This window comes from Trichomonas vaginalis, assembly GCF_026262505.1.
Source record: "Trichomonas vaginalis G3 chromosome Unknown ctg_87, whole genome shotgun sequence".
Taxonomy (NCBI): Eukaryota; Parabasalia; order Trichomonadida; family Trichomonadidae; genus Trichomonas; species Trichomonas vaginalis.
The window spans coordinates 186,697-201,708 of record NW_026529174.1 but is presented as its reverse complement, the minus strand read 5'-3'; the positions used below and the strand labels follow the sequence as shown (position 1 = coordinate 201,708).

The window sequence follows — 15,012 nt, the reverse complement described above, 5'->3', positions numbered from 1 at the left end:
CTATTCTATATTTTTACCCATATGAAATGTACGCCGCTCAGAATATAACGCCAACAGTTTTGGATGCCATGAACGGAAATGTTTCCGAATGGTATAACGAATGCGACAATGCCATTAGAAGGTCAGAAATAGTTCCTGGAACTTACGAATATACAACTGCTGTTTCTTATGGAAACGTATGTGAGTTTGGAGAAGGTTCTTCAACAACAGTAGATATTGCTTGCGACAGGTTTCATATTATTTCTATTGACAACTCATTCTTATACGTGGAACAAGACATTGAAATAAAACCTTCTGCCAAGTTGTCTGACAAGAAAGGTTGCAATGGAATTTTCTATGTCGGATACCAATATGCTCCAGAAGTTTTTATGGGATATAAGATATATTCTAACTCTGACTTAGTTCAAACAGTAACATGGGCAAACTATGAATGGTTCGCTTTGAGAAACTCAGTACAACCACAAGCTAGAGAACAAACAGACCAGTATGCAACTATTGAGAAAATAAGAAGACTTGACCCTAACGTTCCAGGAGTTTATGTTAACCTTTCTGGACAAACTGCAGCAGCAGTAACCAAAGTAAAACTGAAACTAAGAGTTCCTTTGTCATCTTTCCTCATCTTCAGGTTTTTAAGATACTTGCCAAACTGGGCAGGAAAAATTTCTATTGAACTTACTCCAAGCAAAAATAACTTAGTCATTGCACCAACACAAGACCCATTCACTATTACAGACGTAAAGGGAACAAATCAAACGTCATTCGCCGAATTTTGCAAAGACAAAGTTGACTTAGACTTTGGTTTCTCAAACTTCAACAATGAAGTAAACTATTATTTCAATGCTGCTGGAACTGCTTGGGACCCAGCTAAGTTCACATGCGAACAGTTTGAATGCAAGAGAATAGAAAGCAGACTTGCAGTCTATATGTTGGACCCAGATATTTCAAATGCTTTAGCTGCCAAATATATTGCAGTTCCACTTATGTTCCCTATACACCAAATATCTGTCAAAGACTTTGGAGGTGAAGTTGGAAACCAAAATCCAGGAGCCGCAGGTGCAAGAACAGATATTGCTTTAACAACTGCAATGAAACATGCAGATACTATGTTTGTTCTGTTCAGACGAACTATAAATGACTATTCTTGTTTCTACAACCCTGGTATTAAATATCATATAAACATAGATGGCAAATATTATCCAAGAGAAGAATATTCTACAGTTGAGGATATGAGGTCATACAACGTGACATTAGATGCTATGAACTTTAACAACAACTTCACAACAACCATTAACCCTGAAATGCAAAATTCTATTATGCCATATGTGAAAGTATGGACTCATACAGGAGGTCAAAAAACTCAATATACAAATGGGGACCGTTCAAACTTTTGGCTTGGCATTCCATTTGCTGACTCAGAAGACTTTATGGGTGGTATTTCAACTGTTGGTACAGTTCAAATACAATATACTGGTGACAGAGACGGTCCAGATGAATTGAGAGCAAAGAAGTTTACAAAACCAATAGCACTTTTCACGGAAGATGCTCTTTTGAAGATTTGTTCGATGAAACCTGCTGGGGCTCCTCAGATTGGCATAACGACAGCTTCCATCGAGCAGATTTTGGCAGCAGGTCAGTAAGTTGTTCTTGAACTGACTTCTCTCCGTCAAATATTGACAGTACGCCAGTTTTGACATAATATTGTATTATAAACTTTCCTTTAGTAATATCTGTAAGTTTTGAAGTTATATTTTTGTCTGCTTCAAGAACTTTCACCATTTCAGTTATACCAACTTTCTTTGCTTTATGAAAATATTTAGGTTCAGCAAAGACTGCTATTCTATAACATTTTCCATTGTTTGTGTAAAGAACTATTCTGTCAATGTATTTGTATTGTTTGTGAGTATAAACTTTGTTCTGCTTCAATTCAATAAGATATCCGAATACGTCCATCTTTTTATTCTAAGTAAAATGTCATTTCCGAAAAATAGAAGCGTAAGTGTTTCAAAAGGTTTAATGGCGGTGGCAGATGTGAAGTTAAATTCACCAACTCAAACAAACAGTCAAAGTGTTGTTGTCAATGTCAAAGACAGAGATGTTGAAGTGGGGAAACCATACGAAGACGAAGATGGTATAACAATTGTTCCTGTAAAAGAACCAACATATCCTGAAGTTAACAGAGACTTAAGTTCTGTTGCAGATATTCGAAACGACTACCAACAACTGAAAGACAAACTTCAAACTCAGGAGAAGATTTGTCAAGCTTTAAGTATAATGTTAAACTTGGTCGAACACAACCCTGTAAAAGTGAACTCATATGTCATTGCACCTCATGAAGTTTTGAAAGAACTATTGAAACTTTTGACAGAGGCAGACGATATAAACATCAAAGAAATAGAACCCGACATTGGTTGCTGTGGTGTTTCATATAATGTCATTGACAAGATATACGTTATGAAAGGAGGTGAAACGTTGAACTTAAAATATAGTTTCCCAGACGTTATAAAAATATTTGACGACCACAACATTTCATTAAAATTTATTTGCTAAGTAAATGGCAGAAGACATAATGGTTTATACTATTACGACTAAAAACCCTGAGTCATATAATTCTATAACAACAAACTTACAAAGTCCTCAAGGACGATATTGTAAACTAACCTTAAACACAATGACGACTAAAGCCTGTTGAGTAGGTGACAAAAGTGCATACTCTTAAATTAACCTTAAATGTTGATTTTTCAATATTTTCGGTATTAACCTTATTGTAAATTTTTCCGGTGATAAATTTATCACACCGTGGTTATTTTTCCGGTGAGATTTTTAACCTTGATTTAATGAAATTAATATATATAAATTTTATTATTTTTAATTTCGAATGAGTATAATAAAATATTTTTTATGTGTTTTTGTTTTTGATGTGATTTGAATTTTGTTAACTCTTTTCAAAATCACTTCATTTTTATGATTTCGGTGGACTTAGAGGAGCTTATTGCTTTTGGTATTAAACAGGAAGTCAAGGGCAGTGTCCCATACAGAAGAAGAACGGGATCTCCAAAGCAATATGTCACTTATTCATGTTCGTATCCCCTATGCAAGGCAAAATTTAGGGTTGAAGAACAAAATGGAGTGTTTACTATAAGCAAAGTTAATGAAGAACATTGCCATCATATAGGAGTTGAAATGGGTTCACATTACGCGAGTAAATTTTATCAAAAATGGATCGAACTTTATATTAAAAACGGTGGAAAGCAATTTCTTGCTCAAAAAGCATTTTTTGATAAGTTCGGAATTGATACGAATAACAAAGAAACGATGAAACTTTTCGCGCAGTCTACTGATGCTTTAAAGCACAAATTTTATCGCCTTGATGAGATTATTGCACAAAGATTATCAAACGATCCTTACACTTCTTTGGAAGCATTTTTGAATAATTTACAGGAAGAGTGCCCAGATGATCTCGTTCAATTTGATTACAATGGAGATTTTTCCGAGTTTACAATCATATATGCACCTTTTGCTGCAAAAGAATTGGTGCATAGCATTGATAACCCTCTCCACGTCGATTCCACTCATTCTTTAATTAAAGGAAAGATCCAATTGTTTGCAGTAACAATGAAAACAAGTCAAAACACAATTTTCCCCTTTTGCTATTTTTTAGTGAACCCTCAGACATCTGAAAAAATTCAAGAATGTTTGGTGAAATTCTGTGAGTTTGCGCACCTGGATCCACAGCATTGGAGCGCTGACTGTGCGCTAAACATTGCTCGCGCAATTGAGGACGGATTTCCTCTTGCGCAGCTCAGTTGGTGCGCTGTGCATGTTTTACGCGCATGTGCAAAAGTTGGAAGCTATTTTGACAATCCACAGAATTTTGAGAACTTCTATTTAGCAATGGACTTTTTGACATTACGTGCAGATGCAACGAATGCAGAAAAGCTGGCTGAAGAGTCTGATGAAACATATGAGTTCTTGACAACAATGTTAGAAGAAGAAGAACCGCGCGCTTTGAAGTATTTCGATAAACAATGGAGAAGAACCAAAGAACATTGGATGATGTTATATCGTGGAGAAGGTGATTCCACGAATAACATTGCGGAATCACACTTTCATCAATTAAAGCAAACATTTTTCTTGGGTAAGAAAAATGAGCGCATTGATGACATCGTCATAACTCTCATCACTGTTGTGATTCCAAATGCGATTATTAAGGTTCAAGTCGCTAATGTTTTGAATGAAGAAAGAGCAGTAAGAATTCTTACAAGGGCAGGTAATCAGATTGTTGAGCAAAGAGCTTCAAAACACGATGAATGTTTGAAATTAATTCAACACATTTTGGAAATTGTCGAAAGCCGAAGGATTGAACCTAATGTCCTTATTCCATCTTTGAAGGCAATATTAAATTTGGCACAAAGAAGTTTAAAGGAAGAGTAAGCAAGATTAGATAATTTGGACTTTTTTTTAAAATTAATGAATAAACAGTATATTTTTGAAGTGTAAGCTTATTTACCTGAAGCTATATTACTTAATATAACATTCAAAGTATTATTGCTATTTATTGGAGAACAAATTTATGTAATTTTCACATGAAAATTGATAAATTTGTATTTCCTTATGATAATCAATTTTTGTATTTGTAGAGAGTCTCCCTGCATGATATCAAGACTTGGCTATTGGTCTTTATCCATTTTTGAAAATTGTATTGTAAATTGTAAGAATTTCTGAATACTACTACTATAAAATATAATTGCTTATCTATGTATATTCTCCTTGCATGATATCAAGACTTGGCTATTGGTCTTTATCCATTTTTGAAAATTGTATTGTAAATTGTAAGAATTTCTGAATACTACTACTATAAAATATAATTGCTTATCTATGTATATTCTCCCTGCATGATATCAAGACTTGGCTATAAGTCTCTATTCATTATGAGTATGACCCCATTTTTTTTACAAAAAGTGCCGAATTGCAACTTTGTCCCAATCTCCTCAGATATACCACCAACAGGTTTTGTTGACTTATTTAATACTTTAAGTACGGGTGTAACATGTGCTGCAACTAGAGCAGGTTTCATTATGTTTGGATGTCCGACTGAGTTTACTATAAACGATATGAGCTATAATACAAAACTTATTTCTGGTTTTTACTACCAACAGTTTCCTATAACAGGAAAAGGTGTCATACAAGGAATGTCTATTCCATTGACATTAAGCACACCAATCTTATATATTGTTTCAAACTTAGGTTCAAAGTGTTATTCGAATGTCGACAGAAACTATTATGACCAAAAGATACTTATGCGTATAAACAATACTTTCTCTGCTGGTTTGCCTATTGTTCATTCGAATGCAGAATTTTCAACCTTAGTGAACTCAAACACATTGGCAAGTATAACGTTGACATTAGTTGACGCAAACTTTGTTCCTGTAAAACTTTTATGTCCTATGTATTTGTCATGACGGCAGAAAGTTTCGAATTGGAAGATGCAACTGGTGAAAGTATTGTATTACAAGAACAACTTCAACAACAAATAGCTCAAGAACAACAAATGCAACAAATGGAACAACAAAGTCAAGAATAAAAAAATAATATTTTTTTTATTTTTATAAAAATGTACAGAATAGATGTTTCAGATTTTTATGACTTCCAAGCATTCAGAAATATATGTCCATTTAGAGACTATAACAAAGCAGTCGAGAATTTGAAACGTTTAGTCATTTATGTTGACTCTGCCCCAGAATGTTATGTCATGAAAGAATGGGATGTTGTCTTTAACAAACCAAGAGCAACAATAGTGTCTGAACAAGAATGTAGACAGAAACTTAAGAAAATAAAAGTTGTACAAGTTGGAATGAAGATGTTAGATGCTTGGGATATCTTATTGTCAAAGTTAGAAGATTTTTCAGTTCGAGGTATAAAGTTCTATACACCTTCTCCAAACTTCTATTCTATCTTCACTGGATATAAATACGAACAAGTAGAATGGAAAGAAAATATTATAGAAGCTTGGTTAGACCATGTCAAAAATTATATGCAATGGAAACGAAAAGGTTTATGAGTATATCTTATGTTGGTTTGCAAACATCTTACAACATCCAAGTGCTAAAAATGAAACTGCTCTCATTATAATTGGAAAACAAGGAACAGGTAAGAATACTTTCTTTACAGATATTTTGTGCAAACTGTTAGAAGGTTATTCGAATCCGAATATGACAAACTTAGAAAACATCTGTGGCAAGTTTAACTCTTCAATAGAGAATATGAAACTTATAGTTTGCAATGAACTTCAAAGTATAGATACAACAAAAGTTTTGAACTCAGATGCTTTGAAGAGTCTTATAACAGACAAAGTTGGAGTTGTTGAAAGAAAGTATAAAGACCAAAGAGTTTGTGAAAATGTTGCAAACTTCATTATGGTTTCAAACAATGCTGTTCCGATGAAGTTAGAAAGTTCTGACAGAAGATATGTAGTTGTCAGAACGTCAGAAGCTCATATGCAAGATACAGAATATTTTGACGCTTTGTCAGAAACTTTGACATCTGACTTTTACAACCACTTGTTCTCATATTTCATGACATTAGATATTTCTAACTTCAATCCAAGACAAATTCCACATACCGAAGAGAGACAAACATTGTTAGAAGCAAACAAGAGTGTATATGAACTGTTCATAGAAGAAAGCGACTTTGAGTGTTTAGATGAAAAGTCTTTATATGATGAATATAAACAATATTGTCAAGAGTATGGTTATATGCCAGCGTCTAAACGAACATTCTTGGCAAATGTTAAAAGTCTTTTAGACGTACAGAATGGTGTATATACAAAGAAAATTTTTCTGAGTAAATTTTAAAAAAAATATTTTTTTATCCGATAGAAAAGATGACGAAATATATTTCAGTAAACAAGTACATGTCAGGACTTAAAGAAGAACTAGACCCATTCACATATTTGAATGTTTACTTCTACCATTTTGAAAAGTCTTCATTCAGCAAAGTTTGGAACATCGAACCAGTTAAGTTTGCTATTGTGACTAAAAATGGTGCGAAATTTGAAGACTTAGACATAGAAGGTTTGTTAACAGTCAAAGAAAGTTTTGACAGAAGGTTCTCAAACCTTAAAAAAGGCAAAGCATACAAACTTGTTATACCTTATGAACCAAAGAAGACAGACGACTATGAATATTATGAGTCTAAAGTTGTAGAAGTTCAAGGTAAATTGGGTAAAAAGCTATTAGAGTCTAAGCCAGTGTTTACTCCTAAAGAGGAAGAGAACATTGACATTGACCCAGAAATGTTCTAAAAATAAAATTTTATTTTTACATGTCAAATTTCTTTTTCTCTGGAACTGTTTCAGGTTCTTTCTTCTCTTCTTCTTTTTTCTCTTTCTTTTCTTTCTTCTTCTTTTCTGGTGGTGAGACGTCAAATTTCTCAGAACCATATTTATGTAAAAGTTCTTTGTCCTTTAATAGCCCATCTATTCTGTTTTCTATTTCATCTTCAAGAACAGCGCATGTGTCTTCTTTGCATTCTAAGAACTTTTGTTGGACTTCATCTTTCCAATCGGCGTCATTTCTGTCAACAAGTCTGTCATTGACAAATTTTAAGACTGCTCTTTGTAATGTTTTATGGTTCTTGTCATATTCCCAGAAACAGAACTTTAGAACAAATTCACCTTTCTTGTTTACACTATGTAAGATTTTATGGTCGACAGATGTTTTGCTGTCAAAAAGTTTGTCTCGAATATAGATAGCGAAATCGCTAGACATTTTCTAAAAGATAAAAATTTTAATTTTTCTAAAAATATGTTAAAAAAAAGTTTGCTGACATTGACAAGAAATTTGAGAATGTTTTAAATAAGAACAAGAGGAAGTTAGAAAATGCTCAGATAAAACCTATACATGACAAGTTCTTATTTGCTCAGAATGGTATAACAGGTCTAATTGCACCACCTGGGTCGGGTAAGACTTTCACTTATCTTAAAATGGCTGCACAACAACAAGAACTAGATGAGAAGAACCCATTCTATGAGTTAGTAGTCATTTGTAGTACTTCGGGTCAATTTGACCAAACCGTCAATTCGTTCAAAGATATTATAAAGAAGTCTAAGTTAGTATGTATAAAGGATACTGAGTTGTTAGATTGGATAAAGAAGTACCAAAGAAGAGTTTTGAAGTATAATGCTATAAATGAGTATATAAATTCTAAGTTCAAAGACCCTAATGAGGAAATGCAGAGAATATTAGAGAAGAAACACTTCAGAAACAAACAGAAAGAGATAGAATACATTTCGAAGAAATTGCAATCTTACGATTGGAAGACTTACCCTCATAGATGTCTTCTTATCTTAGATGATTTCGCCTCTCATCCTTTGTTAAAGAATAGAGAACAAGATATGTGTCGAATTCTTAAGAAGCTCAGACACTTTAACATCTCAGTTGTCATTTGTGTACAGACAGTAAAGAGTTTAAGTAAGGATGTAAAGAGAATACTTACTGACATAATACTTTTCCCCGGATTGTCCGAAGACGATTTCATGGAACTTATGAAAGAGTCCATGGCAGGTAAGTTTGACAGACATGAACTATGGGAGAAGTACAAAGTCATACAAGACCCTCATACTTCTTTCAAAATTCATATCTACGCAAACAAAGTTCAAATTGTAAATGGTCAAGCTTGAAAAATAAAGAGTGCATCTACCCTACTTGTTTGAAGTTGTCAAAATACTCTGTTATTTTTTCCTTCAGTAATGTTAAGCCTTCTTTGAATGTAAGTATTGTGCAACCTTTGATGTCATAGTGTGTTTGAGGTAACGTATCTTGAACTATCTGTTTAACATCTTCATTTGGGGTCATTGAAATCGGTAAGTTTTCGCGATAGAACCAATTTCTGTCAGATTTGTAAATCTTAGCAAGGTCGTAAAAGCTTTTGTTGTTTCTTCTGACTAAATGCAACATAACCATATCTTTATCTTCTTCTTTCTCCAACTCTTCAGTATAAATCATATACTTATAGTTCTTTTCCTTTCCTTTTGGTACCGAACGTGGTATTCTTTTCTGAATGCTTTTGTCTTTTGCTTCAAGCTTGTTTTCCATCTCTTCACGTTCTGCTTTATATAGTTCATCTAACATCATGAAAATATAACAAGCATAACGAGGTGAAGCCCACATTGCTACAGCATTTACTAAAAGTCTATGAATATAATAACCTTTCAAACCAGGAGCCAAATTCTTGCGATTTTCGTACGGAATCTCTTCTCTCGGTTTTCCGAGGGAAGCAATCATATGAGGAAATTCTTCTAAAAGTTCTTTTGTCTGTTGGTTTTCAAACCAATGATATGCTTGCTTTGTAGAACGAAGAGCATTCATTATACTTTGCATTTGGTACATATCGTCTTTGACCGAACGAATGAGACGTAACTGTTTGTTATACTGTATGTACTCGTATTCTTCATTTATAGCTTCATGGACTATAACTGTTGTTGTGTTCTCTGATGTTGACATTACTGTCTTTACATACAAAATAAAAATTTTTCTTAGAAAAAAACTAACTTTATTTTTCTAACTAATGAAATTCATTATTTTTGTTGCTGAATTCAATAAAAATATATTTTAGGGTAGATGGTTAGATCTAACCCGATATCTAACCTCATTTCTACCCCAGTTATTTTATAAACGTTTCACATGGTAAACGTTATTTTTTAAATTTTGTGAAAACTCAACGGTTTGACACATGCCCTAAAAATTATTTTACTCAGAATTTTGTTGCTGAATTCAATAAAAATATATTTTAGGTGAAGAGGTGAGATTTCACCTCTTTTTTCACCTAATTTTTCACCTCTTTTTTTGACAAGCGTTTTACATGAATTGTACGATGTATATTTGAAATCCTAAACAATTTCGTAGCTTCAATTTCTTCTTTTAGTACATCAAAAATTTTAACAATGCCGAAAGTTTCTTTATACTTCTTCTTGACATCAGATAATAGGAAATCGTCAGCAGTTGGATAGTTTTTGTTCAGAAATTCTAACATGTTCATTTTATTTTCTACCGGCTTCTCTGCCTCCCTCTTTAAATCTGCACAGTCGTTTCTCCTTCTTTCTATCTCTTTTACTGAATAGTTATATTTCCTAATTGCTGCTTTACATTTAGAACATTGCGGATTCATTTTTGCGTTATATTCTGAAACCTTACCTGCTAAAACAACTAAGGCGTCAATGGTTTTCTTTAAATCTGAAGCAGTTGGTTTTATCTGTTCATTCCATACCTTACCTCTTCTATCTTTATCTCTTATCTGCCATACACATTTTGCAGCTAATGAAACAAAGTTGTCGTATGTCTTAAACCCCCCGATTTACATATATCAGAGATGTTCTTATATACCATGTCGCAATCTTTGTCCATAACTTTATGGTTGCAATGATATCCTAGAAACTCATAATTTACCTTTCGTATGAACTTCTTTATTTCTACTGAGTCAGTTGCTTTGACTTCAATTTCGGCGAATTCAGGAATAGTTAGTTTTTGCTGCTGAATTTCAGGTAGTTTAGGCAAATGGTCGATGAGGTCCTCCATTTCATAAAGATACTGTTCATTTGTTTCATCTTTCGCACTACAGTCTAAATTACTTGTTAAAAGTTCCTGCTTTATTCTTTGTATTTCTGTTTCGAAAGTAAATGAAGAAGGAATGAAGCTTTTCATTTCTACTAACATAGATGTTGGATTCATGACTAACGAGTTTGGTGCTGTTGTTTGAATTGTTGTTGTGCCGATTGTTGACATTTCTGTTCTTTTATACAAAATAAAAAAATAAATAAAAATAAAACTAACTTTATTTTTTCTATCTTAAGGAAATTCATGAAAATTCAAGAGGGTAGAAATGAGGGTAGAAATGAGGTTAGATCTAACAATCTACCCTAAACATTATTTTTGCTGAATTCAGCAACAAAATGAACGAGGTCAGGATGTATGTAAATACCTTTGAATTCATTTATAACGCCCTTAGTAAGCTCATAAAATGCTTGTTTTGAGGTCGAGCCACTTTTGGCTCCACCGTATTCTTTCAACCAAAACTCAAGAATTTCCTGCTGGGGTGGAGCTTGCTGGAACAACCAAGGGTTGGGGAAGTAAGGCATAGGCTGAGGAGGGTAGTTCGGGAAGCCTTGTGGTGGGTAGTAACCTTGAGGTGGAAATTGGTAGTAATTCGGAGGTACTTGCTGGAACTGAGGTTGCTGAGGAGACTGTTGTGGTTTTTTAGGTTCCTCTGGTTTGGGAATGGACTCGGTTGGTGGGACGTCAGTCATCCGTTTGTGGCTTAACCGTCGGACCACAACGATAAAAATCTCTGCTACTAGCAGTACTTTTACTGACAGTAGCAGTACTTTTACTGACAGTAGCAGTACTTTTTCTGACAGTAGCAGTACATTTTCTGACATTAGCAGTCCTTTTACTGACAGTAGCAGTACTTTATCGTCGAAAACCCTCTCAAATTTTCCTTTTTACTGACAGTAGCAGTACTTTTACTGACAGTAGCAGTACTTTTACTGACAGTAGCAGTACTTTTACTGACAGTAGCAGTACTTTTTCTGACAGTAGCAGTACTTTTTCTGACAGTAGCAGTACTTTTTCTGACAGTAGCAATGGTCGAGGTCGAACCTACCGACGAGGCAATTTACCTAATTGAAATTAACGAGCTTGTTAAAGACTTCCTCAGGCAGAATGTAAAAGGCAAGCTTGTTAACGGTTGGATAACGGGAAGGGCTGCCTTGAATCTCGAGACTTCGACTGGAATTCCAATTGAGGTACCAGAATGCACTCCTTTCGACGACATAAAGCAAGCAAAGAAGGAAGCCATTATAAAGTTCTTTGCCAAGCGTCCTTGGATACTACTTCCAAACAGAGAGAACCCTTTCCCAAGAATGAACCAAATTCTCAAGGGTCTCCTTCACTTCTCTGGTCAGCCGTTCTACATAACCTGTGAAGGCGACATCCAACCAGTTCAGTAAACATCTCATTTTAACTCACTTTTTTTATGTTTTTTGTGAAAGTGTCAAAAATAAATTGTTTTCATGAGTTTTCTACGATGTTAGAAAAAATGTTATTTTCTAATATCTTCACATTCAATACTTTTTCAGCACTTTTCCGTAGTTATATATGAAAGACAATTCGAGATAAAAGTCATAGTACAATGGAATAATATGTTGCACACCATTTGTTGTGAACCAAACTTGAAAGTCAGAGAAACTGTTACTAGGTGGTTCGTAGAATTTAGAAGCAAAGTCATAAAGGTCCTTACCAATACATAGAAAACTATTGCTGCTTGAACTGAAACTTGCATGACACATAACATTTTGAGGGTCAAACACGTTTCTATAAACCATCAAATCTGCTGGTGGAAGTATAAATTTAAATGGACCATCTGGTGGTAATGGTTCGTTCTGGTTTAGTAACCGAAGAAATTGTGTCCAAGAACGTTTGTCTACTTCCCAAAATAAAAACTCTGTATCTCTTGGAGGGTTAATTTCAATCTTTTGAAATGAAACGGTGGAGTTCATCTTGTCATATTCTAGTTTCAGATAGTATGTTCCATTTAGTAAAGAGTCGTATTTTTCTTGAAATTCCCAATAATATTTGTTCATTTGAGTTTGAAAGTCATTTAGAGTTTTCTCAAGACTTTCGTCTGAACGAACTGTAAAGATCCTCATTTCGTCAAATTTGTCTATTAGACCATCAGGACCTTCATACTGCCCATGAAAATATACTGCGAACATAAATGCGTTAGTTCTATTTGAAAACAAAACTCTTCTAAATCCTATTGCCTTTGCATCTGAAGGACTTTGAAGCCAACGAATTGGATAGTCAAACCTGTATGCTCGGGATGAAATTTCTTCATCTGAAATAGTCCTACCAGCATTTGTAAAGATATAGTCTAACGGTTTTGTATCTGCTACTTTTGTTCTTTGTTTTTCAACCTGAAGCATTTAATATATGTAAAAATATATTGTTTTAAAATGGTATGCCATATAGCTTCTTGAATTTGTTAAGAAGTATTTGAACGTATTTTCCATCTGTATCTCTAGTGTTTACATAAGCATAGCCCGCCTTAGTAAAATATACTTGTAATTTCCTATAGTTTACGCCGGTATAAAAGTAGAAAGAGTTTTGTTCTTCGCTATAGTAGTAAAACTCAAACGTATGCTTGCCATAGTCTGTAATTTCAATTGTTTCATCTTCTAGTTCGTCGACAAATTCGAATACAATATCTCCAAATTTGCCTTTGTTCTTATTGTTTTCAGAACGAGTGACCCAACGTAAGTTTTCAAGTCTATTGTCGTTTCTTATATGGTTTATATGGTCTACAAAAGGTAAATTGTTAGGATTCAGTATAAAATGAGTTGCAATGACAACATGTTTAAGATAGTGTTTTCTACCCATCTTCATAATAGCATATCCGTCATTTCGCTCCCATTCGCTTAAAACTCTTTTTGTCTTTTTGTTTCTGACTTCAAATGACTCACAACAGTGAATTTCATATTTCTCATCTAACAAACAAGTTTCCCAACGGTCTTCTCCAACAAACTCAGCGTACATTTCAAATAAAATAAAAAAAATGTCACTTTTTTAAAAATAAATTTTTTTATTTCATGCAATGTTTTATTTCTGTGCCGTCTTCAAGTATGCCCCAATATTTCCTTTTCGATATTACATGAACTTCGGAAAATACCTTATCTAGCTTAAAACAGCCCATCTTTTCACCGACCATTCCCATTTCAATGAGTTTGTTGTATCCTTCTTCGTTCGTCATGAGTGCGTCAATGTTCTCATAGTAAACCTTCACTTTCGATTTGACTTCCGAGAAGAACTCATTGTAGTTGTCAAGGACTGCCTTTGCGAACTGAGGGTAAGACCAATGTTCGACAATAGGTTTTAATGTGGTTACTAAGCCACTTTGACCTTGAGTGAATTCGTACTTCAAAACAAAAGGAGAAAACCTTTCAACAAAGTTGTCGACCTTCTCATAATGTTTACTCTTCATCTCTTGAGGTTTCTTAATGGAATATCCCCATGTCGAATTCATAAGCAATTTGAGTGTCATTGCAAGTTTGGGGTTTGAAGCTTTCCTAATATCATACAGTTGTTGTATGACTTTTCCAACTGTATAGTTCCTTCCCGGGAACTCACCATCTTCGTTTGGAATTCCAGTCGGAATATATTGGACAAACCTCATGTACGCAGCGTTAAGGTCGACATAGTATATCTTTTCGTTTGAGTCGAACTTGTCGCAACCAATTGGTCCAGTTTGTGGAAATTCAAGTGAGTCTCTTATCTTCTGAGAAACTTCTCCTGTTATCTCATAAACATCGTCGAAGCAACCTGTTTCATATAAAACCTTCTGACCTAACTCAGAAGCTCTCCAATACAATTTGACGTCAATTGGATGTCTCAATGGAAGTTTGTTTATAGCATCTTGAAGTTCTTGCAACCTCATTGGAAGTTCTTCTGGTTCAGGTTGGTATCCGAACATACCAACCCCTTGTGGAACTGTGTACTTCTTTTGTACTAGAACTTTGTCTGGAACAACTTTTGGTCTTGCTAACAATGAAAAGTTTGTTTCGTCTTTTGGTACAAAAGTTTCTGTCAGCTTGTCATCTGGAATTGGTTCCAACAAACCTTTCTCGAAAAGAATGTTTACAGCTCTGACAATGTTGCACTTACTTTTACCAAAGAATGGGTTTGTAAGACTTTCGTTCAACATGAAGTGGTTGTGGACAATTACAATCTTCAACCATGGTAAGTCTTTGTCAACAACATAGTCGTCATGTGAAGAACCTTTAGCTGTAGGTATGTTGACTCGGATATTGACATTTGCCAACGGTGCAATTTTTGCCAATTGACCTCTGAGAATGTACCTTGTCTTCACACATGACTCAAGATACTTCATCTTCTCATCTGTAACAAGACCAGAGTTCCTGAGACATGTAAGAATACAAGGTTCATTGACAATTGTTTCAATTGA

The 15,012-nt window shown here is 34.3% G+C and overlaps 9 protein-coding genes and 5 pseudogenes across 14 annotated transcripts, besides 2 other annotated features; 8 read left to right on the top strand and 6 right to left on the bottom strand.

Annotated features, from left to right (window-relative positions):
- Positions 1-15,012: part of a mobile genetic element that runs on past both edges of the window.
- Positions 369-1,105, top strand: TVAGG3_1070690 (annotated as a pseudogene). The gene has a single exon. A coding segment is annotated over exon 1 (737 nt).
- TVAGG3_1070680 (protein of unknown function, DUF4106 family) lies at positions 2,014-2,547 on the top strand (the record flags this gene model as incomplete). The annotated part of the gene is made up of 1 exon (XM_051256371.1): positions 2,014-2,547. The coding sequence occupies one exon, from the start codon at positions 2,014-2,016 to the stop codon at positions 2,545-2,547; it is 534 nt and encodes a 177-aa protein (XP_051076445.1).
- Positions 2,688-4,987: a mobile genetic element.
- Positions 2,962-3,595, top strand: TVAGG3_1070670 (annotated as a pseudogene). Its single transcript has one exon. A coding segment is annotated over exon 1 (634 nt).
- On the top strand, positions 3,778-4,431 carry TVAGG3_1070660 (annotated as a pseudogene). Its single transcript has one exon. A coding segment is annotated over exon 1 (654 nt).
- TVAGG3_1070640 lies at positions 5,612-5,872 on the top strand (annotated as a pseudogene). The gene has a single exon. A coding segment is annotated over exon 1 (261 nt).
- TVAGG3_1070630 (uncharacterized protein) lies at positions 6,210-6,851 on the top strand (the record flags this gene model as incomplete). The annotated part of the gene is made up of 1 exon (XM_051256370.1): positions 6,210-6,851. The coding sequence occupies one exon, from the start codon at positions 6,210-6,212 to the stop codon at positions 6,849-6,851; it is 642 nt and encodes a 213-aa protein (XP_051076444.1).
- On the top strand, positions 6,881-7,300 carry TVAGG3_1070620 (protein of unknown function, DUF4108 family; the record flags this gene model as incomplete). Its single annotated transcript, XM_051256369.1, has 1 exon — positions 6,881-7,300. One exon carries the CDS (start codon positions 6,881-6,883, stop codon positions 7,298-7,300), a length of 420 nt encoding a protein of 139 aa, XP_051076443.1.
- Positions 7,317-7,610, bottom strand: TVAGG3_1070610 (annotated as a pseudogene). Its single transcript has one exon. A coding segment is annotated over exon 1 (294 nt).
- On the top strand, positions 7,982-8,677 carry TVAGG3_1070600 (protein of unknown function, DUF4106 family; the record flags this gene model as incomplete). Its single annotated transcript, XM_051256368.1, has 1 exon — positions 7,982-8,677. The coding sequence occupies one exon, from the start codon at positions 7,982-7,984 to the stop codon at positions 8,675-8,677; it is 696 nt and encodes a 231-aa protein (XP_051076442.1).
- TVAGG3_1070590 (KilA, N-terminal/APSES-type HTH, DNA-binding family) lies at positions 8,694-9,500 on the bottom strand (the record flags this gene model as incomplete). Its single annotated transcript, XM_051256367.1, has 1 exon — positions 8,694-9,500. The coding sequence occupies one exon, from the start codon at positions 9,498-9,500 to the stop codon at positions 8,694-8,696; it is 807 nt and encodes a 268-aa protein (XP_051076441.1).
- TVAGG3_1070580 (organellar and viral DNA polymerase type B) lies at positions 10,311-10,778 on the bottom strand (the record flags this gene model as incomplete). The annotated part of the gene is made up of 1 exon (XM_001296995.1): positions 10,311-10,778. The coding sequence occupies one exon, from the start codon at positions 10,776-10,778 to the stop codon at positions 10,311-10,313; it is 468 nt and encodes a 155-aa protein (XP_001296996.1).
- On the bottom strand, positions 10,913-11,299 carry TVAGG3_1070570 (uncharacterized protein; the record flags this gene model as incomplete). The annotated part of the gene is made up of 1 exon (XM_051256366.1): positions 10,913-11,299. One exon carries the CDS (start codon positions 11,297-11,299, stop codon positions 10,913-10,915), a length of 387 nt encoding a protein of 128 aa, XP_051076440.1.
- On the bottom strand, positions 12,116-12,976 carry TVAGG3_1070560 (uncharacterized protein; the record flags this gene model as incomplete). The annotated part of the gene is made up of 1 exon (XM_051256365.1): positions 12,116-12,976. One exon carries the CDS (start codon positions 12,974-12,976, stop codon positions 12,116-12,118), a length of 861 nt encoding a protein of 286 aa, XP_051076439.1.
- On the bottom strand, positions 13,002-13,586 carry TVAGG3_1070550 (His-Me finger endonucleases family; the record flags this gene model as incomplete). The annotated part of the gene is made up of 1 exon (XM_051256364.1): positions 13,002-13,586. The coding sequence occupies one exon, from the start codon at positions 13,584-13,586 to the stop codon at positions 13,002-13,004; it is 585 nt and encodes a 194-aa protein (XP_051076438.1).